The sequence below is a fragment of the Lactuca serriola genome, chromosome 8 (assembly GCF_051521515.1).
Source record: "Lactuca serriola cultivar US96UC23 chromosome 8, Lser_US96UC23_V15, whole genome shotgun sequence".
Taxonomy (NCBI): domain Eukaryota; kingdom Viridiplantae; phylum Streptophyta; class Magnoliopsida; order Asterales; family Asteraceae; genus Lactuca; species Lactuca serriola.
In genome coordinates this window covers 35,333,076-35,359,425 of record NC_136415.1, presented here as the reverse complement: position 1 = coordinate 35,359,425, position 26,350 = coordinate 35,333,076, and the positions used below count along the sequence as shown (strand labels likewise).

General features: G+C 35.5%; 1 protein-coding gene across 1 annotated transcript; it reads right to left on the bottom strand.

The window, feature by feature from the left end:
- Nucleotides 1–18,657: 18,657 nt before the first annotated feature.
- LOC145065593 (protein NLP5-like) lies at nt 18,658–23,833 on the bottom strand. The gene is made up of 5 exons (XM_079012626.1): nt 23,538–23,833; nt 21,595–22,485; nt 20,924–20,971; nt 20,085–20,844; nt 18,658–19,975 (listed from the first exon to the last, which is right to left on the bottom strand). Exons 2-5 carry the CDS (start codon nt 22,411–22,413, stop codon nt 19,197–19,199), a joined length of 2,406 nt encoding a protein of 801 aa, XP_078868752.1. The 5' UTR covers nt 22,414–22,485; nt 23,538–23,833; the 3' UTR covers nt 18,658–19,196.
- Between the last annotated feature and the right edge of the window lie 2,517 nt (nt 23,834–26,350).

Sequence of the window (26,350 nt, the reverse complement as noted above, 5' to 3'; positions counted from 1 at the left end):
GGACTCAACTCGCCGAATTAATCCGTCAACTCGCCGAGTTCCATAAATCAAAATCCTGAAAATCGCGATCTAACTCGTCGAGTCACCCCCCTGACTCACCGAGTTCCCATGCTACTTGTAGTCGTGATAAAGCGAGTCAACTCGTCGAGTCCCTCCTCAGACTCGTCGTGTTCTACCTTATTCAAAATCGGGACAAATCGACTCAACTCGTCGAGTTCCTTAGTCTGTTTGGTCCATCTAAATGGATTAAGCCCCTGCTCTCCAGATATGAGCCTCATGCTTCACCTACACACTGAAAATGTCCTTCTAAGGGTAAAGTTTCCAACTTTACCTGTTAATACCCTTATTTGAAGAATCTAGCTAAAACCCTAACTCTTTAGGACCTAGACCTTGGTCCACAAGTCATCCATACTCCAAACTAAGGCATACAAACATAGATCTAGACCCTAAACACTACATGAACATGTAAAGCTTCCTCCTTTCACTCCATGCATGACCTTTTGGAGCTTAAAAGGCCAAAAGGACATCCTATAGCTTGCATGGGGCTTCAATGGCCAAAAATTTTGCACCTTTATGCCATGAAAGCCCTCCATGCTTCCATCTCTGATGATATACTCACTTGGGACGTCCATAACCCAAAGATCAAGCTTTTTGGACCAAAAACCCCCATAGATAATAATAAAGAGATCTAAGAAGTTATTAAGCAAGTTTGAGACTTGCTTACCAGAAAATGATGAGAATAAAATGGAGTCTCTGGATCTACAAGCTTCCTCTTGAATCCTCTAGCTTCTTCTTCTTCCTCAAGCTTCAAACACACAAAGCTTCACTCAAAGATGGATCACAAGCTCACAATTGAATTAGGGTTTCTGGATCTACAGTTTGGGACTTGGAGGCTGTAATTGAGGCTGGCATAAAGGGATTAAGATGCTTAAATAGGGTGCAAAACCCATAAATTAGGGTTTCATTATGGCAGCCCTACTCGTCGAGTAGACTTCAAAACTCGCGTCCAAATCCAATCCCTACTCGACGAGTTTTGGGCCACCAACTTGTCGAGTTCCTACATAAAAATGAATAAATTAATAATTTAAATGCATACCAGGAACCAGGCATTACATGGTCATTCAAGGTTTTAGGCAAAAACCCAGTATTAACTATTTTGATATGTATGCTCTGATTATGAGTATTTCTACTATTAGATTGTTGATTGCCTTGGCAAGTATCCACAATCTATGTATCCATCAAATGGATGTTAAAACAGTCTTTTTAATTAGTGAACTTGATAAAGAAGTTTACATGAAACAACCAGAAGGTTTTGTTATGCTCAGTAAAGAGCATATGGTATGTAAAGTGGTAAAATCGTTGTATGGGTTGAAATAAGCACCCAAACAATAGCATCAAAAGTTTGATAAGGTTGTTTTTTCCTCTGGCTTCAATTTAAACCAATGTGACTGATGTGCACAAAAGTACCCACTAATTTTAATATTTATAACCTAACAAACTTAGACTATCTATGCACTTATAGGCAGTGTACCTAGTCAGATTACAGTATAGCTTAGGTAAGTCGGGTGTCAATCACAGGGAACGGTGGTGAATTAATTTCAAATATTTGATTATAGGTTACAGGTCACACGAAAAGAATAAAGAAATAGTTTAATAAATCTCAAACGAACAATCAATTAACAACTTTTGATAAACTAACAGGAAAACAAATCTCTTCAGGTACTTTGGTTTAGATAAATTACACCTTAATAACATAGATAATTGCATACACAAATTCATTTATTCATGTTCACCGATTCCTAAAATGATTAGATTCGTGTTCACTATAACTAATCCTTTAGCAAACAAGTCAATTTAAACAGTGATCAGTTGATTAAACTAACATGCTTCCTAGTGTTCAGTTCGTATCAAGCAAGACTTGTAAATATAGTTAATCAAATTACTAATTCAATTTAACCTCTTTTTGATGGTCATCAAACAAGGCTCACACATTAACTTACTTATTCTCAAGTTAATCCTAGTTTCACATTCGTTATTCCTAGACTTATAATCTCGATGGTCATCAAAATCATAAGAGACAAGCAATCAAGCGGGTGTTCACACAACTCAATTCACTTAACAATTAACAGAAAATAATCATCATTAACACATAAGGATCTTTTAACAAGCTTGTAAAGATAAATTAAACATAAAAAACAATCCAATATAGCAATTAATCAAATAATCAAGGTTTCATTCAATCATGAACACAAAGTAAAAGGTTTTTACACCCAAATCAGAAACTAAATACAGAAAAGTACCACAATGGAATGCTAAACATGGTCACGTTAGCAACCCATATGATTACCGACATGTATCCGCTCTCCAACCCTTCCGATCACCGCTCCCGTTAGCTTAACGGCCTTCCGGCCGCCTTCTAGACCCTCAAAACGGCTTAACAGAAGTTTAATATCGACTAAATTAAGTTGGTAGTCGAATCCCCCCTCCTGGTTAGCTGAAAATCGACTTTTATAACCTTTGTAACCGATTTACGTACGTTGGGTGTAAGTCGGATTACGTTGGGCGTACTAAGGATTACTACGCGATTGAACTTATCCGAGGCCAGCCATTACGCGGGGCGTACCCTTAAGTTACGCGGGGCATAATTCAATTTGGTCGCTACGCTTAGCGTAAATGCTATTTACGCTGGGCGTAATTGGCCTTCCAGCATTCTTAATTACTTTTAGCTTCTAAGCCCGGTTTCCGCTTCAGTCTTTTCTTTTGTGCTTTATTGACAACGAATAGCTGCAAAACATAATTCAAAGCATTATGAGTACTTTTTAGTTCTAAAAGAGAATAATAAAGGCCAAAATATTAAGATAAAGTGCATAAATATATATATATATATATATATATATATATATATATATATAAAATACACATATCAAAATACCCCACACTTAGCCTTTGCTTGCCCCCAAGCAAAATTTTATTTTATTTTATCAATATCGCATTAAACAATCCATTTAAAACTCAGTCATTATGTCAAGACCGCAACGCATGCTTTTGTGTCTAAAATTTTCCTAAAGTACCCCTACCTTAAATACTCACAATCTTCATAAACACTTGCCCACTTTTTCCGAACAATGCTCATTTTATGCAACCCTCCGAATCTATCGGCAGAAAACCTCCTAACTGTTGGGTTATGAGCATTCTAACACTCCTAAGTGTACATGCAACCCTAAATACCTTGGATCTATGTTTTCTCTATTATACATGCAAATATGAACATCCAAGGTATTATCCTAATCTAGCATACAAAAACAATGGATATAACAAGATAGAATACATACCTTTTTCATGTAGAAAGTCTTCATGAAGCCTGAGTGCCTAGTGCCCCAAGTGTGACACCTCAAATGGTTCACACAACACCAAATTCACTTGGAATAACTTGAGAGAAATCTACACTCATGAAATCGGCTAGCCCTTCTATTACTCATACTAGTGGTCGATTTTGGTCAAGAATAAGATGCTTATATAGTTAGGGTTACACCATGTAAACCCTAATTGACATGGCCTTTCATTTCCATGATCCATGGATACAAATACACCATGGAGCATCCATGGAGCATCATATGGGTTTTAGCCCAACTAGATAATCCATGGAGCATTAGCCCAGTATATAAGTATGGATGATTTACACAATCAACCCATATATTTAATTAGTCTTCTTTTGATCACTTAATTAATCCTAGATTAATTCTTGATCAATAATAATTAAATAATCTTATTATTCTTATCATTAATATACTAGAACTTATAATATATTAATAACCATAAGTGTCTTATTTCTCTCATTATAGTCTATCCAAGTGCATGATGCCATGCAACCCAAATGGACCATGCCGGGTCGGGTCAAGTCTTACCAATTATAGTTATGGACTTAGACATTAATCCAACAGTCTCCCACTTAGATAAGTCTAAAACGAATATTGCGTATGACTTCAGGAACCGACTGGAAATCATAGCTCTCAAAAGCTTCTGTCGAACTCTGACCTTGTAGATGAACTCTGACCTTTGTCAGTGACTTGTCCATTAGATAAGGGATCATATATTCCTCCATTCTAGATATCATATGGACTGAGACGTGGATTATAATCATTCTCTCTGTCCATTTGTTGTTTCCCGGTTTCCGATTTATGATGACTGACTAATTGAACAAATCAAATCAGTCCTGGCCCGGCCGAGCGCTTCCATTTTTCATCATCAAATCATCGAGGGGCCCACATATATCGCTTTTATCCCGAAGGTAAAAGGAATGGATAAACTTCGACTCATATGCTTGTACTAACTGTTTGTTGAATCATACACAAAGGCACGTTTTATAACATCGAGTTACCAATGCGTTTACGTGCAATCAATGTATAACCAACTCATAGTCAACAACTCATATCTCTAGGTTTGAAGAATATAAGATATTATCGTCTCATGATTCACTCGTGATAAAATCCATGAAGTGAATCCAAATGAGCGTGGGTTGAATCCAATACTCATCCCTTATGAGTACTCATGAATGTTGTAGCAACTATTGCATTGTCTAAAGCACTTTAGACAAATCATACAAGCCAAATTCACGACAGTCTTGATTCATATCTACTTCCAACATAGGACCGACTGTGGATGGTTTGAATAACTTGGTCATTCGAGAGAATGACCTAGTTATTTTGGAAGTCAAAACATGCAAAGTGAAACACAAAATAATACTAGTCCTATATTGCCTCAACACTTTGAGCGTAAATAAAACACCTTTTATCTAAGCACCATATTGATCACTCATTATTCATGTTTCGATTAATCAACTTAATACTTGAATTGAAACAGTAGTGATGCCATGCTCCAAGCATGCATACTATGTTTCTCTAAACAATAGCTATGCCATACTCCAAGTATGCACACTATGTTTACATATGGTCATCTCTTTGTGAAATGTATATTAATTGAACATGACTTCAATGATTCTCATTTCACAATCCCAATCCTTATTGTAAATGTAAGAATACCAAGTTCTTGTCATTTACCGTAATCTATGCAATGATCCTCTTGTGATGATATTCATATAAGTCACAAAGACTTGGTCAACAAACATTACAAAGTATTCCAATGGAAAGAAATTCCATGGAGATGAAGTCTCAAATTCAAAGTACATTCCTTTGAACATCCTTCTTTGCATTATGTTCTTTAATCTTACACAGATTCAAAGAATAATTTCCACCTATGGAAACAATTCCATATTCCCATCTTGACCATCACTTTTGAAAAAGAGTTGCCTCTTTCCAAAATATGTCAATATGATCCTTACTCTATACTTCCAATTGTCCATGAGTAACCAAGCTTTGGAAAACCCCAAATTGTTCTCGACAATTGCTTAATCATCTTAGTCATATCCAGTTCTAATCCTTTTTCCCTTCTTAACGCCGTAAGCATTAGGAAAATTTATAATGGATGAATATTATAACACATGCAATCGATCCTATATCCGAAGCATATGGGATACGATTCATGCTATAAAATATTTATTTGCCATGTTCTCATAATTCGAACTATGAAGAGGGATGCCGTGATTATAATCGAATTTTGAGAAAGCAACATATATAGAAATTCCTTATGTTGAACCATTCCAATATAACATTCATATATATTCTTGACTAAAGTTGATTAAAATCTCAATCTAAGCTTGTAGAATTGGAATGAAATATAAATTTCTCTCCCTTAATTATAGTAAAACAACTTTTTCAAAGCGAGTTGAAACCTTTGTTTTCTATAATTAACATTGCTAACTTGCAACATAATCATCATGCTCCCACTAGCATAATGATTATTATCTAACTAGCATAACACTTTATGCTCCCACTAGCTTTGACATGTACCTAGAAATCAGTCAGATTTTTGATACTAGATTGCCTTGATAAGACTTTATCAAATCATACACCTGGAGTCTAAACCTTTCCTTAGATAGCTCACATGTGAGTCTAAACCTTTGCCATTCTCATTATTTAGTGTGCCGGTTACCCACACACGCTCCACTAACGACATGAGAATGCAAACTTCACACTTGCTATCCACTTAAATCTACTTAGTGAAAGAGTTTCCTCACTATCATTTTCATGAATCGGAGAGAAACCTTATGACACTTAGATTTTGATGGTGTATGTGTTCCTATCCATGTGAATTTGACATAACCATAATCACACAACAAGGTTAATGAGAAATCCAAATTCATATGGACTGAACTTGTGCAATCTTAATTTCTTGCCACCTGGTAGCACAAGGGCCTACCATTGCTTCCAAGTTGTTATGCAACAAGTTGAGAACTCTTAGAACTCCAATGCAAAACCAACTTTAACTGGAATGGGCACAGAATATGTCAACACGATAGGTTACAAACCTCAAGTCGTGGTCTAGTGATTAACAAAACTGTTGATTAGTTCTTGAATCTATCTTAATATCCTTTTAAGACTCCCACTGACCTCTTGACATATAATATTCTCTTTGTCAAGAACCATTCCTTGACAAAAACGAATATTGAAGAGTTAGTGCAGATTCTTATCAAGTTAAACACTTCTCACAATTGGTCTTAGTTGGTCTTTGTTTTATCCAAAACATCACAACTTACCAATTTCAAATGTACAAGAGTAAGAAAGCATTTTACTCTACATTTAACAAGTGTTTTAAACCTTTCTTAAGATTATGTCACTCAAGGCTTAATCTTGGAGTATGACTCTAAGATTTAATTTTGGAACGAAGTATAATTTATCTTTTGATCTAACCATTTCAACAATTCACGATTCCTCTCCTTAGCCAAACAAAATGAACTAAGGTGTCCTTAGAGGATCAATTGTGACATAGTTTCATAATCACTAAGATAATCATAAAACAAGATACTCAAGTACTCTCCCATCTCTTCAGATTAGAGAAACTTTTATCTTTCTGCCTTATTTGATTCTTCTTACTCATTATGTCTATCATTGAAACTTCTCCAATGATCCAGAACTATACTTAAACTTGTAAGTATAACCATATTTACTAAACTTTAGTAAATCATAATGAATAATCTTATCAACTTTGTGGTGGACTTGATCAGCGCACACCCAAGTGTATCCAATCCCTTTGTCCTTCACTTGATTCACATATACATGTGAACAAGGAATTAGACTTAATTTCCCAAATATATAAAAAATTCTCATGATCATACAATACAAGTTGCATGATTCCAAGTTTCTATCCAACTGAAACTTGGGTGATGAGAATCTTTCCTTATTTGGTAAATTATAACACTTCCACTAATGAAAGATTCAAATCCATTTACCCATATTGCTTATCAATGGAAACATATAACCAACAATTTTTCACAAATGTCATTGTAAGGATACTTAAAATAAATAAAATCAAAACCATTTTTCTTTTATTTTAAAACTTTGCGGAAAAATTTATCCTTACAATCCATATGGAAAACTTGTTGTTATCTATTCCTAAGCAATATATCATAACTCTTAAGTAACAACTCAAAATTCTGATCACCGAACCATGCGATCGAAATCCATCTTCGCGATCAGAATCAGCATATACTTCCTTTAAGTTTCTTCACTTTTTCTTTGATTCTAAAAACATCAACATGTGACCTCGTCACATTATGCAATAAGAATCTCAGAATAGAAACTTAATAGAGTTAGACAATGGACTTTACCTGAAGTAGAGTCAAACCTATTGACTTTACCATCCTTAAGATGTTTCAGGTAAATTTAGCAGCTTCGCAACCAATGTCTTTCCTTTGGCAACAGAATCTTATGGACTCTTTGGAAATGGTACATGGGACTATCACAGACTTAACCTTTCTCTTTACCATTTGGTCAACCGAGTTGACTATGGCCGATCCCTTTCCATTGGGAAGAGAAAGTTTTTCCTGGACCTCCAATGTCACCATTTTCAATGTCCAAATAGGTTTGGAAAGTAGATCTTCCAATCCAATTTGCTTTACTAATGCTCCAAATCACTGCTGATTTAGCATCATCAAGTAAATAGGTAAGATCATTAAGGGTCTTGTCGCGACCTGTCATCAGGGAGTGACTGAAGAACCAAGTCAGCAGCCAGCTACCTCGAGACTTCGACACCCGACTCTCCCGACTTGTCAATATGTGGCTTAATCCCCAAGATCTAAGCACATATAGACTTTGCTTGCCAATAGGGATTGAGTGACTTAGAACTTATCAAGTCTTAAAACTTGTGGGATAGGGAGATTTATTGGAGGAGGTGGATGAAGTGAATTATGATTTCTAGTCCCAATAATGCCCAACGAAGGGATTGATCTTTCACCTTGATTGCCATTTGGGATATCATCTTCATTAGGAAGCTTGTTCCTAAAGATTCGGGAAGACCATAACTGTCTAAACTAGACATCTATAATGGGAGAAATTCAAGTTAGTTGATTTAAAGTCCTTAATATAACACCCAATATGAAATATTAAGGCTAGGACCCAACAACCTATTTATAACTGGAAGAGGGATGTCGTAATCCAAATTATAAAATAGTTGAAGGTAGGTAAATGACAATTTACCAATTTCCACCATGAAAACGAAATATTTTATTATTAGGTTTTATTGGTTTTGAAACTCCTAGATCTTTTGAGATACATTGAACTTTTCAATGGCATGTTTGAATCTCGATTGTGCCCTCTCAAATTTGTGACTGGGATGCCGAGGATCACAAACAAGGTGTGAATAACCATACAAATTGACTTGGTACCCTTAACAATATTACCTAATCGATGTGCCGGTTAACCACACACGCTCCACCAATCTATAATAAAGTCAAGGTACCCTTCGCCACACTTACTAGTCCATGTTAGTGTGCCGGTTAACCACACACGCTCCACTAACGACTTGGTAAGGTACAAAGTGTAATTTTATGGGCTAGCACCTTTTCACATTTTCCTAAGTAACTAAGATTGGGAATTTATAAGTGTTTAGTTACTTAGTATTTTTCATTATACTTTTAATGAAGGGAGAATTATAGTCCATTCCTACCCATTCGGCTAATGACCCTCCACCAGTCAAGGAAGCGGTGGGTGAGAGTGGACACCCATTAAACTGCCAGTTTATAGGCAGTAACCTTATACCCCCCCTTATAGACCGGCTTCGTGAATGAGGCCTACTAACGGTAAGATTGACTTCCTATTATACATATCTATATAATTAAAATTATAATAATAGTATAAGGGTTGAATTTTAAACTTTTTTAAAATTTCAATGTTCAATTTGGAATTAAAGTATACATGAGGAGTAACTTTTCAAATTCCAAAACTTGAGGGCAAGTTTTGAAACTATTTCAAGACTCTTTAAATCATAACTTATGAGTTTAATAGTTCATTAAAATGAAGACTCTTCATTTTAATGTAACCCCTTATTCTTTAAAAAACACTTTAAAGAAGTGTCTCTTCAACATCCATAACTTGAGGACAAGTTATGGAATCATTAAACTATTTAATGGAAAAACTCTTACATTTTATGTAACCTACAAAACTTTTATGAGTTTTTAAGATTCATAAATATGACTTTTCACATAACTTGAAGACAAGTTACAAAAACATATTTTATGAACTTCTTTTAGACTAATATGGATTGAAAACAACTAAAACATAATTTTTCATTATCAATCTAAACTAACTCATAAATCAAGGAAACATAAAATTCTTGAAAATTCATAACTTCAGGACAAGTTATGAACTCCATACAATTTTCAACAAGATCATGAATTATATCACCAAACAATTTGCACACAATTCCTATGATCTAGCAAAACTCATAAGCATGATCATTCATAATCAACAATTTTCAAGAATAACATGAACACATATAAACTTGAAACTTTTATTATAGCATTGAAATTGGTTTAACATAATCATTACCACATTCAAAACAAGTTTTATAAGCCCAAAACAGTCAAAGGTAATGATTCTAGACCAATTCCAACACCAAAACTCGAAAATATGCTGTCTGGGGGTCCAACTCGTCGAGTGCATGAACAAACTCGGCGAGTTGGATGCATTTTGCCTTGGACTCATCGAGTCCCTTCATGGACTCGGCGAGTCTGCTGGGCAGACAACATCAAAAGTCGATTTTTAAGCAGTTTAAGCAAGTACAACAAGAAAACAAGCCTAGGCTCTGATACCACTGTTGGGTTATGAGCATTCTAACACTCCTAAGTGTACATGCAACCCTAAATACCTTGGATCTATGTTTTCTCTATTATACATGCAAATATGAACATCCAAGGTATTATCCTAATCTAGCATACAAAAACAATGGATATAACAAGATAGAATACATACCTTTTTCATGTAGAAAGTCTTCATGAAGCTTGAGTGCCTAGTGCCCCAAGTGTGACACCTCAAATGGTTCACACAACACCAAATGCACTTGGAATAACTTTAGAGAAATCTACACTCATGAAATCGGCTAGCCCTTATATTACTCATACTAGTGGCCGATTTTGGTCAAGAATAAGATGCTTATATAGTTAGGGTTACACCATGTAAACCCTAATTGACATGGCCTTTCATTTCCATGATCCATGGATACAAATACACCATGGAGCATCATATGGGTTTTAGCCCAACTAGATAATCCATGGAGCATTAGCCCACTATATAAGTATGGATGATTTACACAATCAACCCATATATTTAATTAGTCTTCTTTTGATCACTTAATTAATCCTAGATTAATTCTTGATCAATACTAATTAAATAATCTTATTATTCTTATTATTAATATACTAGAACTTATAATATATTAATAACCATAAGTGTCTTATTTCTCTTAGTATAGTCTATCCAAGTGCATGATGCCATGCAACCCAAATGGACCATGCCAGGTCGGGTCAAGTCTTACCAATTATAGTTATGGACTTAGACATTAATCCAACACTAACCTCAAGGTATTTTTAGTTGAGCAACCTAAGCATACATAATCTAGAATTACAACTTTTTGATACCACTATGGAGCTCTTTTGGAATTCTTCAATTCTTTGACATTTGATCTTTAATTTCTTTGAATTCACCACCTTTATTTATTTGATTTCTGGTATCTTCAACTTTTTGGATTTCTTCAGAATTTTGATCTTTTGATCTTCAATTTATTTGCTCCAAAATTCTTCAAACTTTACTCGTAATTCTATCTCTCTTTTTTTTATTACATGTACCTCACTTTTTTTTTCACTCAAAACCTACATGCTTAAGCAGAGGCGCTCAACCTCAACCTTTATTGGTTAATGATAATAATTTTCCTGGATACATTTCAGGTTTAGGCTGCTAAACATATTGCATCCCTCAAACCAAGCGGGGTTATGTTTTTGTTCCATGATTTCACTAAAATAAGGGAGGCCACAAATGCACTATAACGTATATTGGCTCAACTAAACATTTGAGTTCTCATCGGATCATTTCATACAATATTAGCAAAAAATTTAAATTATCACTAGATTTTTCTAAATTAAACTATTATTTCAAGTTTTTAAAATTTTAAATTTCCTAAATCTAGCAATTTCCTAACTATTATTATTTATTTATTTTTTTAATTTTAATTTACTTTTACCGACCCCCTACCCCACACTTATTTCATACAATGCCCTCATTGTATGCTAAAACGAATTAAGAACATAAAAAGGGAGAAAAAGGAACAGACTCCCCTGGGTAGTTGTGGCGAGATCAAATGGGGCTGCTACAAGTTGCTTCAAATATTACTGAAAGACTGAAAACTGGAACTGCTGCTTTAGGATTTGCCGAAAAATAAAATCAAGACTGCCGTCTTCAAAAATGTGGTGCAAAAGATTGCAAACAAATGCAATGTGTAGTAACCATGACATGGGAAAGTGTCGACCACGTCATGTCGTCAAGAATGACATCTCTTCTCTCGCGATGAAAAATCCCCCACAACAAAGGAAAGTGTCAACCATGTCATGGCAGCCGGGATGATACGTCTTCCTCGCGTCAAAGTAAAACTCTATGGTGTGGGAACAGCTCATCCATATCATAAGAGTCAAAACATCGTAAAAATGCCAGTCTTCAAAACGATCGCTCACGAAATAAATATGCACCCCACACTTATGACAAATTGTGGGTCTTGACTATAATCTTCGAACTCTCACACGGCTCTCTCTAGCAACAGTCGGACCTAGCTGCTGAACTTACTGCCAGCTTTCTAAGGGCGAAAATTCTGCAGAAATCTAAACAACCAAAGAGCATCAACATGGAAAACAAAAGTAAAACAAACTAAATTAAAGTTTAATTACATAACAAATAAAAATACTAAACTAAACTAAAAATAACACAAAAACACAAAAATAAAAATAAAAAGGATCACTCATCAGCTCCATCATGCTGCTGTGTCCCAGAAGTACCGGCCCCATCATGTCGTGGATGGAATGGTGGTGGGTAGGGAACCGAATACTGAAACCCCTGGTGGGCAAAGAATGCGTTCAACGCATCCCCATACCACCGCTGTTGCCTGTCCACATGTGCAACATACTCACTAAGACGGTCAATGCCCTGAGCTAGGTAGCGCATATCAATCTCCGACTCAGGTCCCTGCTGCGCTCCCCGAGGAACAGGTCTATGCTGCTGGACCCGTCTCGGCTGTGGCTCGGCGGCACCCTCCTGATCCGCCACATCATCATCTCGTACCCTCAAGACACCATCTCCACCCCGCTCTAATACACGCATCGACTCTAACAGCTGAAGACTCATCGGCCTCATGTCGTGAAACACCATCGATCTCGTGATCTCACGTGTCAGCAACTGATATGATCGAGCTAACTGCGTGATAAAATGCCCTCCGCAAATCGGGCTATCCCCCCGAAGTCCCCTGGCCCTCCGTCCCAAATATGCAGCTAAAGCAACAGGAAGGTTCAGGTGCCTCCCTGGAGTAACAAGTGCCCATAGGAAATACAAGTCTGTCGAAGGCACTCTCTTACTATTCTTGTGATGCGTGAGAGACATGGAAATCAACCGGTACAGCATTCGGTATGTAGTAGACCGAATCATCCCCCCTCGTGCGGTAGATGGTGTATAAACTCCTCCCGTAATCTCGGCCCAAAAAGTGTTCTCGTTATAGTCGTATGGCCGGTCCGTGAGACAATCAGCAAGGAATGTCGGGAAGTGGACACTCCTCGTCTCATCGGCTGTGTAAATACCCACTCGAGTCGCAAGCTCTATCACGCTGCATTCCCGGCTCACTCCCCCCAGTCTGATGGCAAAGGCTGTCCTGTCATCAGGTGCCTTCCTAGGATCATAGGAAGCTGTAGCGTAGAACTCCAACAAAAATTCCCGATAAACAGGCTCCTGGATCTTGAACAAACGTGCCCATCCTTGACACACAAACAAATCCACACCACTCGCGTCCGAGTGCGTGTATTGCAAGAATTCCTGGATCAATGCAGCAAGTCCAGTCCTGGTAGCCAATTCCCAATCGAATGATGGTGCTATATCGATCTCCTTGGTGAGAAGCAAGCTCAAGTTGGTGACATAACGTGCCCGGGTTGCATCGTTCAGCGTTTGCGGAAACTGTAAGAAACGGTGATCTGTCACATCCTCGGGTGGATTGGTCCTTTGCGTCCTTCGGGCCATAATCTGCACATATTAACACAAACACAAAACCCAACAAAATAGAACAACATTAATAAATTTTTAACCCAAAAAAAATGGAGCTGTACATGGTCTGTACGCTGGGCGTACATCCAGCGTACGCTGGGCATACGTCCAGGTGCACGAGTCTGTGTCCTGCTGTTATAAGAGCATACAATACACATGTAAATACGCAGGAGTATTCTACAAGACATTCAAAATGTTCAGATTAAGCACATATGCAAGCAAATAAAAGTCCAGGGGTTAAACACATGGGGGCATACACGGGTATTTATCCAGCACGCTATACGGTCCTCGAACCCTCGAATCGAATGTTCATACACAAGTTTAAAGGTCAAATCGAGTACAAGGGTTTAGTTTATTGGTCCGAATCAGTTGTATTAAGACATAATCAAACATCAGATGCAAGAAATCAACCCCAATTAACGAAGGGTATAAACCCTAGAATTCGAATTAGGCTAAATAAGGCTAATGCCATAGATTGAAACCTAAATCCAAGCCATTGAGTATCCGAAAAACTTACTTGTGTGTCGAATTTTACAAGAAAACAAGCACAATCGAGATTCTTTGGAGATACGTCACCGTCACAGCGTATGCAAGAGTAGAAGAAATTTGAAGGAATAAAAAAAAAGTCAAGGGTCAAAAGATATAACCTGGTCGTCGTCTTACGTTGGGCGTAACGCGAAGTTACGCTAGGCGTAACCCCATCTCCGTGAAAATTGTATCCGCGATCCATGGCTGAATTACGCTTGGCGTACATGAAATGTACGCTGGGCGTAATTAAATATTTCCTTATCTTTAATTGAAATTCCTTTCTTTTTTAATTATTTAATTAAGGGGCTTACAACTTAATTATTTTATTTTCTTTTTAATTTCTTCAGCAAATGACTTTCCGATGAGTGAAATAAAAAAAATGAGACGTCACAATCACTTATCTTTGTCAAGATCAAACGACAATGATTGATTAAAAACCTTTGCATGCAAGAATTGGTTTGCGAAAATACCCACTGTCGGGACCCGTTAGAATATTTCCTTTGTTTTCCTTTCACCTTTAACTAAAAGCGGAACAAGAAGTGACCTAACTAGTCAAGAACAGCAAGAGCTCGGTCTTCCACTTAACCACCACGACACGCCTTGCTATACTACGCCTCATGGATTGAGTTGGACAAATCAACAAAGTAGTAGGCTAAACAGGACAAGAACTCCCTAATCGCTTTCATCCTCGAAACCCATGCAAAAAGTAAAGTCAAGCAATGTGTGCAATCCCAAATTCCTGCAAATAACAACAAGAACCTTCCCGACAAGTGAAATGATATCATCGAAAATCAAACTAAAAATAAAAACTAATTAAAAACAAATAACGAATAATCAAATAAACTAAATTAATGACAAGCCGCTCCCCGGCAACGGCGCCAAAAACTTGATGTGCACAAAAGTACCCACTAATTTTAATATTTATAACCTAACAAACTTAGACTATCTATACACTTATAGGCAGTGTACCTAGTCAGATTACAGTGTAGCTTAGGTAAGTCGGGTGTTATCACAGGGAACAGTGGTGAATTAATTTAAAATATTTGATTATAGGTTACAGGTCACACGAAAAGAATAAAGAAATAGTTTAATTAATCTCAAACGAACAATCAATTAACAACTTTCGATAAACTAACAGGAAAACAAATCTCTTCAGGTACTTTGGTTTAGATAAATTACACCTTAAAAACATAGATAATTGCATACACAAATTCATTTATTCATGTTCACCAATTCCTAAAATGATTAGATTCGCGTTCACTATAACTAATCCTTTAGCAAACAAGTCAATTTAAACAGTGATCAGTTGATTAAACTAACATGCTTCCTAGTGTTCAGTTCGTATCAAGCAAGACTTGTAAATATAGTTAATCGAATTACTAATTCAATTTAACCTCTTGTTGATGGTCATCAAACAAGGCTCACACATTAACTTACTTATTCTCAAGTTAATCCTAGTTTCACATTCGTTATTCCTAGACTTATAATCTCGATGGTCATCAAAATCATAAGAGACAAGCAATCAAGCGGGTGTTCACACAACTCAATTCACTTAACAATTAACAGAAAATAATCATCATTAACACATAAGGATCTTTTAACAAGCTTGGCAAGATAAATTAAACATAAAAAAACAATCCAATATAGCAATTAATCAAATAATCAAGGTTTCATTCAATCATGAACACAAAGTAAAAGGTTTTTACACCCAAATCAGAAACTAAATACAGAAAAGTACCACAATGGAATGCTAAACATGGTCACGTTAGCAACCCATATGATTACCGACATGTATCCGCTCTCCAACCCTTCCGATCTCCGCTCCCGTTAGCTTAACGGCCTTCCGGCCGCCTTCTAGACCCTCAAAACGGCTTAACAGAAGTTTAATATCGACTAAATTAAGTTGGTAGTCGAATCCCCCCTCCTGGTTAGCTGAAAATCGACTTTTATAACCTTTGTAGTCGACTTACGTACGATGGGTGTAATTGGCCTTCCAGCATTCTTAATTACTTTTAGCTTCTAAGCCCGGTTTCCGCTTCAGTCTTTTCTTTTGTGCTTTATTGACAACGAATAGCGGCAAAACATAATTCAAAGCATTATGAGTACTTTTTAGTTCTAAAAGAGAATAATAAAGGCCAAAATATTAAGATAAAGTGCATAAAAATATATATAAAAAATACACATATCAGTGACGAATGTTTTTATAGTAGATTTAATGATGCTATTGGTTCAGGCATGATCATTTGCTTATATGTAGATGACATGTTGATTTTTGGTACCGAACAATATCAATTAGATGAAACAAAGCAATTGTTGTCATCTAAATTCTCCATGAAAGATTTGGGAGAGGCTTATGTAACTCTTGGTATAAGAATTAAGAGGGTGAAAAAGGGCTTAGTAATGACTCAAAGTTAATAAGTTGAGAAAATTCTCAAACGGCTCAATTTCAGTGATTGTTCTCCTGTGAGCACTCCTATGGATTCAAGTGTGAAATTAATGCCTAACTCTGGAATTCGTATTAGAATACTCTAAGGCTATTGGTAGCTTGATGTATGCAATGACAAGTACCAGACCTGATATTGCTTATGATATGGGAAAGTTGAGCATGTACACTAGTAACCCTGGTGCTCAACATTGGCAAGCGGTCAATAGAGTGTTTAAGTATCTCAAGGGAAACAAGGATTATCGATTAAGTTACTTATGAAGCCCTTCGGTCTTAGAAGGTCATTCGGGTGCAAGTTGGATAACCAACATGGAGGACCATTCCTCAACAACTGGTTGGGTGTTCTTTCATGGGGGAAGTGCAATTTCCTTGGCTTCCAAGAAGAAATCTTGCATTACAACCTCGAAAATGGAATCTGAGTTTGTTGTGTTAGCTACTGCTGGTAAAGAAGCATAATGGCTAATGAATTTAGTCTATAAGATTCCTTTGTGATAATGCAGCCGCTTTGGCTAAGGCATATAGCCAAGTGTATAATGGCAAGTCTAGACACTTAAGTGTTAGACACATTATGATTAGAGAACTAATCATGCTAATGTGATTTTGGTTGAGTTTGTGAAATCGCAACAAAATTTGCCAAATCATTTGACTAAAGGTCTGACAAGAGACTTAGCTTACAAGTTTGTTATTGGGATGAGATTAAAGTCCATTTGATTCTGTAATGGTGATACACCCAATTCCCTTCTAATATGTCATGAGAAGTTGAATTTAATGTGGAAAGCTCACACTTATAGATTGAAACACATAAAGTATATATCCCAAGTATATGCTCGGTTCTGCAAGTTGACCAGGTTGAAGTCCATTCAATAATTCCTTTGATAAAATGTATGTGCATATACATGAAGTAAAGAAATTACCTACGTGATAGTGAAGTGTAGCCGCATTTCAAGAGGTTGGGGACTTGGCCTTGATACAGTCATGAGAGGATTAGGACACACGATTTTACAATAGTGACAAATTGTATTTCGCTAGAAAGTTCAATAAACTGGTATGTATTTTACTTTCAGGTATTCTGTTGGGTTAAAGTGTTTTATTCTTAGAACACCCTGATTCTTGAGTATTTGAAGTGTTTGATACTAAGATGAGAATTCAATCGTTTCGACATTTTCATTTATGTATTGGTTTGGTTTGTTTAGATAATTTTATGTTAGTTCATGGGTTACACTAAAATGGAGGAGGATGGGTGGTGATTTTAGTGTCACCAGAGCTAAGGGGCTTATTATTTGTATTTTATATTATATGTTTGGTAAATGTTGAATGCATGCATGTATAAGATCAATTATAAGCCGGTACGACAGAATGGCGGGGGTTAAGGGGGTTGCGCCCCCCTATAGGGTCCTACGGGTAGCGCCCTTGGTAGGGTCCAAGGGGAAACGCCCCAAAAGGTCTTTGGAAATTTGAATTAGTTTCATTATAGAAAAACCGAATTTTAGTGGGTGATTGTGGTAAGATTGACAAATCCTGTCAGTTTTGGAAAGCATTGATTAAACCATTAAACTCGAGATTTTCCTAACTAATTTAGAAGAAAAAACTCTAATCTGTCAGGTATATATACTACTTCTCATATATACAGCTTCTCTTTTGAGCCGTAGATAACTTTTTTGCTCTTCTTCTTCAACACGAAACGTAGAACTCTTTGGTGATTTGGTTTGTGTTTTTCTGCCTAGATACACAGATGTCTTTTGGATTATCATAGACTGGATTTCTTGTAACTCAGGCATAGGGTGGAAATATCAATTCGGAAAGTGACCTTACACGCTCCATTAGGAATCCGGTTTTCACCATCACCCTAATATTCCGCCAACAGAAACACGGACATGTCCAAAAAGGAGAGAAAGGTGAGACAGCCGTTCAAGAGGTTCCTAAAATCATAGCCATATACCGATTCGTACTAAAGGTCATAAGGCGATAAGGTATCAGACGAAAACAAAATTTTACATCACAATATTTCAACAAAAACAGCATGCAATAATAACTTACACAATAGTATCTTATATCAGTACTACAAAATGCAATAATAACTTATCCCTCATACAATACATGTTATACATTTACTTCCCCTCTATATAGCAAATCTACCAAATACTTCATATATCATACAAAGCTCCTAATTATGACTTTGCTGTATCCAAAAATAACAGCATCAGCTCCAGCAACAACCTGCATTTCTCCCAAACTCACAACTGTTTTCGACCGACAATGTCGACACCATACAGTACAACCAATAATGCATACAATACAACCCATCAAGGCATACAGTACAACCCCAAAATGCATACTATACAACCCAACAACGCATCAAAGTCCTAGTTAGAAATCCTGTACCCACACTACAGAAACAACCACCTGGAAACTGCATACCAAGACTTCCAAGCTCCATCTCCAGAAAACCTGTGAGCCTTGATGCACTTGGGTCGCACCCATACACGGGTTGTGAACCAAACTTACTGACCAAACCCGTGAAAAGCTAGACCAGGGTCTCCCTTTTACAAGGGTGTGTTACTACCTAAACTACTACCAACACGAATTTGAGGTTCACGAAGAGCAAGCCTAATGGTTCCACTCTTAAAAGATCGATAAACATCAATACACTCCTCTACATCAGCATCACAAGTTAGTAATACCCATTCAGAATCATCATCAAGGTATCTCAGTTGATACCCACCTATATCATTCAAGCTAAACCTCTTTGCGATTTCTTGCAGCAAATCATTATAACCCCAATCTTTTTGCAGCCGAAAACGTATCTTTTCTTCGCCAAAAGTCACTTTTACCCTCCAAAGACCCCCTTCTCGCTTAATGTAAGGTTTCGGAGGCCGGTTTTGATGTTTTGGAGGATCATTGAGTGATCCTAGAAAGAGCTTCCGCTCTTGTTCTTGATCTTGATCTTGATATCGATCTTGATCTTGTTCTTGATCACCGGTGTCTTCTTTGACCGGTGGGGCCTGGTGGGTCCCACCAGACAAAGAATGACTAGAACTCGAACTCTGACTGCATGAAATGACGGTGTTGCCCCCCTTTGAGTCGAAAGTTTCAGTTTTTGTAGCCGCAAATGGGAGCTGAGTCGTTGTTGACGGGTCCTGCGACGCGAGTTTAGGAAAGTTTGAATAGAAGGACTCGATTTGAAACGATCCGGATCCACCATGAACCGAATCCATCACAAGTTGGATCTTTCTTAAAGAGTGTCCAACTTTCTTGATCTTGCGTGATGGCCACCGTTGTATCCCATGTTGCCTACATATCCGTTTCAGAGTCGTTGGACAAACTGAAATTACAACAACTCAAATCAAGATCCAAAATAAACAAAATATTCAAATCATCTCTCACAAAAATGATAAAAAGAATAGTACAAAAATGTACTATTTTGAACTTACCACCAATATTTTTGGCAGCATCTTTCAGGCTTCCAGCAAAGTGTTGCCTTAGCATTTCTAAAGTGATACTTTTCTCCATCTTGGCACCAGCCCTTCTTTTCTCCGTGCCTGAACCTGGACCAGGGTCAGGACCAGGTTCAGTTGTTTCTTGAATTTTCTGAACATGTTCTATATCAGAAACAACAAGTAACCCTTCATTAACAGCCTCTTCCTGCAACTCCTTTTCTGTAACGAACCTTAGGCTTCGACAAACCTTTCCTATAATATTCAACAAAGAATTAACCACACCCTTTTGATCTTCTTGATTCTTGCATTCAACAGGCAAGAAAAACTCCAACACAAAGTCAACCGTATCAGCATAAGTTGTTCTAAGACGTATAGCCACAGCAGCATGCAAGTCAAAGTAACTAGCATGATGAGCAAGTGGGTATTGAGTTTTCGTGTATGATGTCACATCAGGTGAATAACATGGCTCATTGGTTGTGAAAGCTCGACCTACTACACCTTGACCTTTAAATAAATGATGCTCAGAACAAGCTTCTTGAAAATCTTTGAAGTAAGGATCGGATACGTATGAAGCAATATCTACAGTGGAAAGACAGTAGACAAGGTTTTCATTTGAGTGGCGGCAGCCACTTTTGCCGCCTTGTTGGATGCATGGAGTCCATGTCTGAGCTAGCGGTAGATTATGCATCTTGCATGCAGATTTCAGGGTTTCAAGAATCTCCGGTAAGGATGGATGATAGAAGCCGTTGCTTACCTGTACAGAATCAAGAAACTTAACAATAATTTCTTGAAAAAAGTTTCAGTTTTTTTGTTAAAACTATGCTTCTACTTACGTTTATTCTCTGCGTGTTTGAATCTTCAGAACTCCTGAGGTCAACGGCCTATTAGAATCATGAACAAAGTTCTTTCAGATTCGAAGATAACAACCAATACCATCAAGATTTCAAAGGTATTATAGGGCAGATTACATAAAAACCATTATAATTGTGACAGTTTAGGGACAACCTACTACACGTTATTTTTTTAGTCAAACCATGAAATTAAATATCATCCTACCTTTTTTTTTCCTACTTATCCTCCTACCCATGTAAAATGATGACAAATGTTATTTTTTGATAAAATTAATAACATTTTAAGACATTTGTCGTTATTTCAAATAGGTAGAAAGATAACTAGGAAAAAAATAGGAGGATATTTAATTTCTCTTTTTGAAATTAACCATTTTGACATGTTATATAGGTTTCACTTCATGGTTACTTTGTTATATTAGGTTTCATCGCTAATTTTCCAAAGTAACAATTTTGACATGGTATATGAGAGGTCAAAATAGTTAAACTGGAAAAATGTCACAAACTTTTATGGTTTAAGCGAAAGAAAAAAAAAAGTATAAGCAGTTCAACTGCAAAATTGTACTAGAAAAGAATGGTTTTTTAGTAATTTGCAAAGTAGGAGGATATTTAATTTCTCATTTATAAAATAATCTTGAAAAACTAGAAAAACATACCTCGAGAGCCTTACAAACACTTTGAATCTCTAGAGCGTAAATACTCTTTTGAGTAGTCATGATAACCTCAACAACACCGATGCAATCTTTAACATCTTGATCAAAAACTGGAACTGCAACACTCCCACGAACATCTTGTTGTTGTGCATGAGAAACTCTTGGATACTCTTCTATCTTGAATAACCGAACATCAGGAGTCCATTCAGGAACTTTTCCCATAAATACCCTTCCAGGCAATCCAACACTATCCTTAGCGTTACCCTCAGCTGGAAAAGTATAACCTTCTGATATGCTTCTATAATTAGAAAGCCGAGGGCAATTCAATTCAAGTGAGAAAAGTTGTTGACTTGTACTTAAAACTTTCTTTCCATCTTTAATTTCTGGTAGCCATACTTGAATAAGAACATTCTTGTCTACTGTGTAATGTTTTATGTTGTCGATGGCGTAAATCAATCTTTCCATTACAGATAACGAAGGGCCAGAACTTGCAGTAGGTGCAATCCACCATCGTTTGCTCGATTCAGAATGATTTTCAGATTCATCATTAGGGAAACCAGTGAGATTTTTGACATGGGATTTCGACGAATTTCTTTCAGGGGCGAAAAGGTCTTTTGACACCGGCTTCCCAATGTTGGATTCCAAATTAGGCCATTGAAATGAAGGATCGAAGATGGAATTGGAAGGAGAAGGATTGTTGTTCGTAATTTCAGATCCATCAGTTGCTTGTAACCAACATCCGTCTAACAAGAGTTCATCCATGTAATCAAAATCCATAAGGGAATTGGATGGATTGTCGAATGTGAAGACATTATTATCCATTGACAGTTTTGATCAAATTCACACAGCTTCTATGAGTCAAGATTTATTGTTCATAACCCTTCAAACTATTATCTGTCAAAAGTGAGGAGTAACATTTTGTAAGTTTGCACATACTATTGAGAAATCAAGAAAATCAATAAAAATTGGTATTTTGACTAATTAGTCAAACATGTAAAAAAATCATCACAAGATGAAAAAAGATCAATCAATGAAGAAACCCCAGTTAAGAAAAGTCGATAAAGTTCTTTACTTCTCCAAATTTGAGGTGAATGACATGATGAAAAATCAAATTATAATCTAACAATTCGCTAATTTGACTTGTCTGACTGGTCAAAAATGGCGAATGATAATCAGCTGAGGCGAAAAGATCAATCAATGAAGAAATCTCATATGAGATTACGCCATGTAAATGATAAGAAAACACTAGGAATATCAAAATACTGTGAAAAAATTGCTATTTGACTTTCTAACCGGTCAAACATGTAAAGTAATCATCAATAATTGAAGAAACACCAAGTTGAAAATACCACATATAATTCCAATAACATTCCAAAATAACATGCTAAAACCAGTAGTAAATCAAAATATTCTGTATATATTTGCTATTTTAACTTGTGTAATTGGTCAAACATGTAAGATAAATCATCATCAGATGCAAAAAGACCAATCAATGATCAAATCCCAGTTAAGAATACCCCATATATCATGATAAAAGTTAAAAAAAACTTGAAAAGAAATCAAAATCTTCCGCAAAATTGCTATCTTGACTTATATAATATATCAAACATATAAAAAAAAAGATCATCCAGACAATCCATCAAAATTCCTACAAATCTCCATATTACAGAAGAAATGCTATGATTAAAAAAAAAAATTTAATCTTACAGATTTTCTCAAGGTTTGTCGGTTAATCAAATAAAGGCGACACATTTTTATCTAGGGAGGAACTCCTTTCCTTAAATAAACAGAATCGAGAATAATATTAAAATAAAATTGATAAAATCTTATGGGCAACATAGAACAAAAGACCAAACAGATGAATCTGGTCAGAAAAAAAAAAAAAGGGAAACTGTTTTCTTGCTTCAAATGAAGAGACACACATAGAAATCATCTTTATATTCTACCTTGTAATCATCTTTGTGTTCCTTTAACTCCAATGTTCTTGAAACGTTTTTCCAAGTCTGATGCTTTGTTGTTTGTTCAAGATTCTCCTTGCAATCTCAGAAGCCCCACCATAACCCCCCTGGGGAATCGCACAGCTGATCAAGATCCTTGGGGAAGAGAAGGAAAGATTCAATCTTTAAGATGGAACTGTGATGATTCAGGGAGAATACAAGTACAGAACTAAGGATGGCTGATGTAAGATAGATTAAATAATGGTGTTTTCTTCATTTTTTTAGTGTGGGTTTGTTTGTGATGTAAGCGCAATTAGGAACCACTAGAGGCAAACTAATAGTTTGTCACTTAACTTCCAACAATTCCTGATTTGGCCACTATGGTTTTATTTATTACCGTTTGTGCATTATATCTTCCAATATTTAACAATTTACATCACCTGATGAAACTTAATAGAACTTTTATTCCGATGAATATATGCTTGAATAGGACTGAAGTCAAAAACTTCATTTTTTAAGAATATATATATATATATAGGTGAAATCCGTTAATAACTCATAGTTTCACGAGAACCAAAAAACTAAAGGTTGAATGTTAGATTAAAATTAAAACATTAAAGGCATGATCGTCACCATAGCAATCTCATTTAATTTTTAATCTTTTGTGTTAATGGAATTATTAATAAAAATGTTTAATTAACATAATAAATCAAATTTTTGGATTTTTTTATAAAAGTAATAATTTTCAATGTTGTTAAAAAATGCAGATTTTTTAATTTTTTTAGAAAGTAGGATATTTTTAAAAAAAATAGAAAAAAGTATATTTTTTAAGTCTGCAATTTTTCTAAAAACTATAAACTTTTAAAAAAGCAGTACATTTTAAAATAATTAGAATATTTAAAAAAAAAACTATAATTTTTTTAACCAAAAAAATTAATGTTTGAAGTGAATATATACATATTTTTTTCAATTGCATATATGCATATTTCTTATACTATAATGTTCATAAGTAAATCATAAAAAAAAAATAAAAAAAAAAAAAAAAAAAAAAAAAACTAATTTTTATTTACTAATGTATAAATACAATAGTACAAACATTTTATTCGATACAAAATAAAATATATAAAAAAAATAACAAATGCTACAAAGATTGAAAGTGTTATCATTTTTTCGTGTCAAGATTTCTATATTTTCTTCAATTTATCACTTTTGCTTTCTTCAATATTTTCCACAAATTCTTTCAAATCTACAAGAAAATTAAAAAAAAAATTATTAATGCAAGAACACTCACAATATTTCATATGAATATATAATGTAAGATTCACATGTGATTATATAATATGATATTCACATGTGATAGTATCTTTTAAGATTCAATTGTAAAATTCAAAAGAAAATTTTAAAAAATAATTAACGAAGAACACTTGCACAAAATGCATGTATGCATATAGACGTAATTCATATGTGATTCACTTGTGATTTACATGTGAATCACATGTAATTCATATTTGACTCACTTGTGATTTACATATGAAATAAAAAAAATAAAGAAAGTTCATGAAAGAAAAGTTTTTTTTGTCATTGTCTTGCTCTTATGCTGCTTTAGCTGTAATACAAGTAATAAGAGATTTAAAAGCAGACCACATAATTGAAGATATGAATCAACTCCCTCACAAATCCTCATATGTGCAAATCTAGTTCCCTTCAATTTTTTATATTTTATAAATAAAGATTTTAACATTTTTAAAAATTGAAGTTGTTACCTTCATAAATTTCAGTTTCAGATACTCTGCCATGTCATGATTCTGAAAAGGATAGTGATGATATCAGTTGGTGAATATCCCAAATCATAAAGTTGCTTCAGACCAGAACAAACATCATCACATTTTCCTTCTACAACATTCCATACCATATTTTTCACATGTAAAAATGGGGTTGATCGCACACCTGAACACCCAATAAAATAAGAATAGTTTTTAATCAACATTTTAAAGACGATAAATATGATTTAGATTTTCATTTTTCATGATCTGACAACTATGGCATTTTAGGTTTCTAATACATCATCAATTAGCCATGAAATGGAATGTCATTTAATCTCTCTGATTCCTAGTGTCATATTATGAACTCCATTCTCTTTACTTGGATTTCAATTAAGATGTCTTCCTGTAAAATATAAACACAGATCATTGCATGTTACTGGAGCTTAAAATTAAAGCAACAACCCAATACCAATGGTTAACATCAAGGTAACGAATCTGAGACATTTTCAAACATATAATCAAGACACGAAGACATTTTAACATCTAAAGTATCGAGTTTTTTCCAAAATAAACTCAATAGAACACATATAATCAAGAAACGGATACATTTTTACAGTAGTTTGTGTATACCTGATGAGGTGGAGCGGAGGAGTGGGCAACTGAAGCAGAGGATCTGGTAGCCAATTGAAGATTCATTCTATATGGGAAGACGATCGACGACAAGATCAATTGAAACTGAAATCATGAATGAATTTTAGTGGGGAGAGAGACAGTTCATGATTTCATTATAGCTTTTCAATTTTAGAGATTGCAGTTGATCTAATCGATGTAAACTTCTGTCATTCAGAATATACACAAGAGATCATGAGTTTGACCTCAAGAATAACTTAGATCTGATTGCAATAAACTTTTGTAAATCGTTTGATTCTCGTAAACTTCTATTTCTAGAACTACCAAACAAATCTGTAACTAGTCTACCCTAGGGTTTGTTGCTACAGATTTCATTCCAGTAGGTGAAGAACGAAGGATTTTTAATAGAGTTTCTTTTAATAGAGAAGA

Coding starts and splice junctions, on each gene's coding strand:
- LOC145065593 (XM_079012626.1), bottom strand. CDS start 22,413: ATGGATAATAATGTCTTCACATTCGACAATCCATCCAATTCCCTTATG. Junction 20,845..20,923: donor CAAACACGCAGAGAATAAAC/GTAAGTAGAAGC, acceptor GATTCTGTACAG/GTAAGCAACGGCTTCTATCA. Junction 19,976..20,084: donor TGCTGCCAAAAATATTGGTG/GTAAGTTCAAAA, acceptor TTGTAATTTCAG/TTTGTCCAACGACTCTGAAA.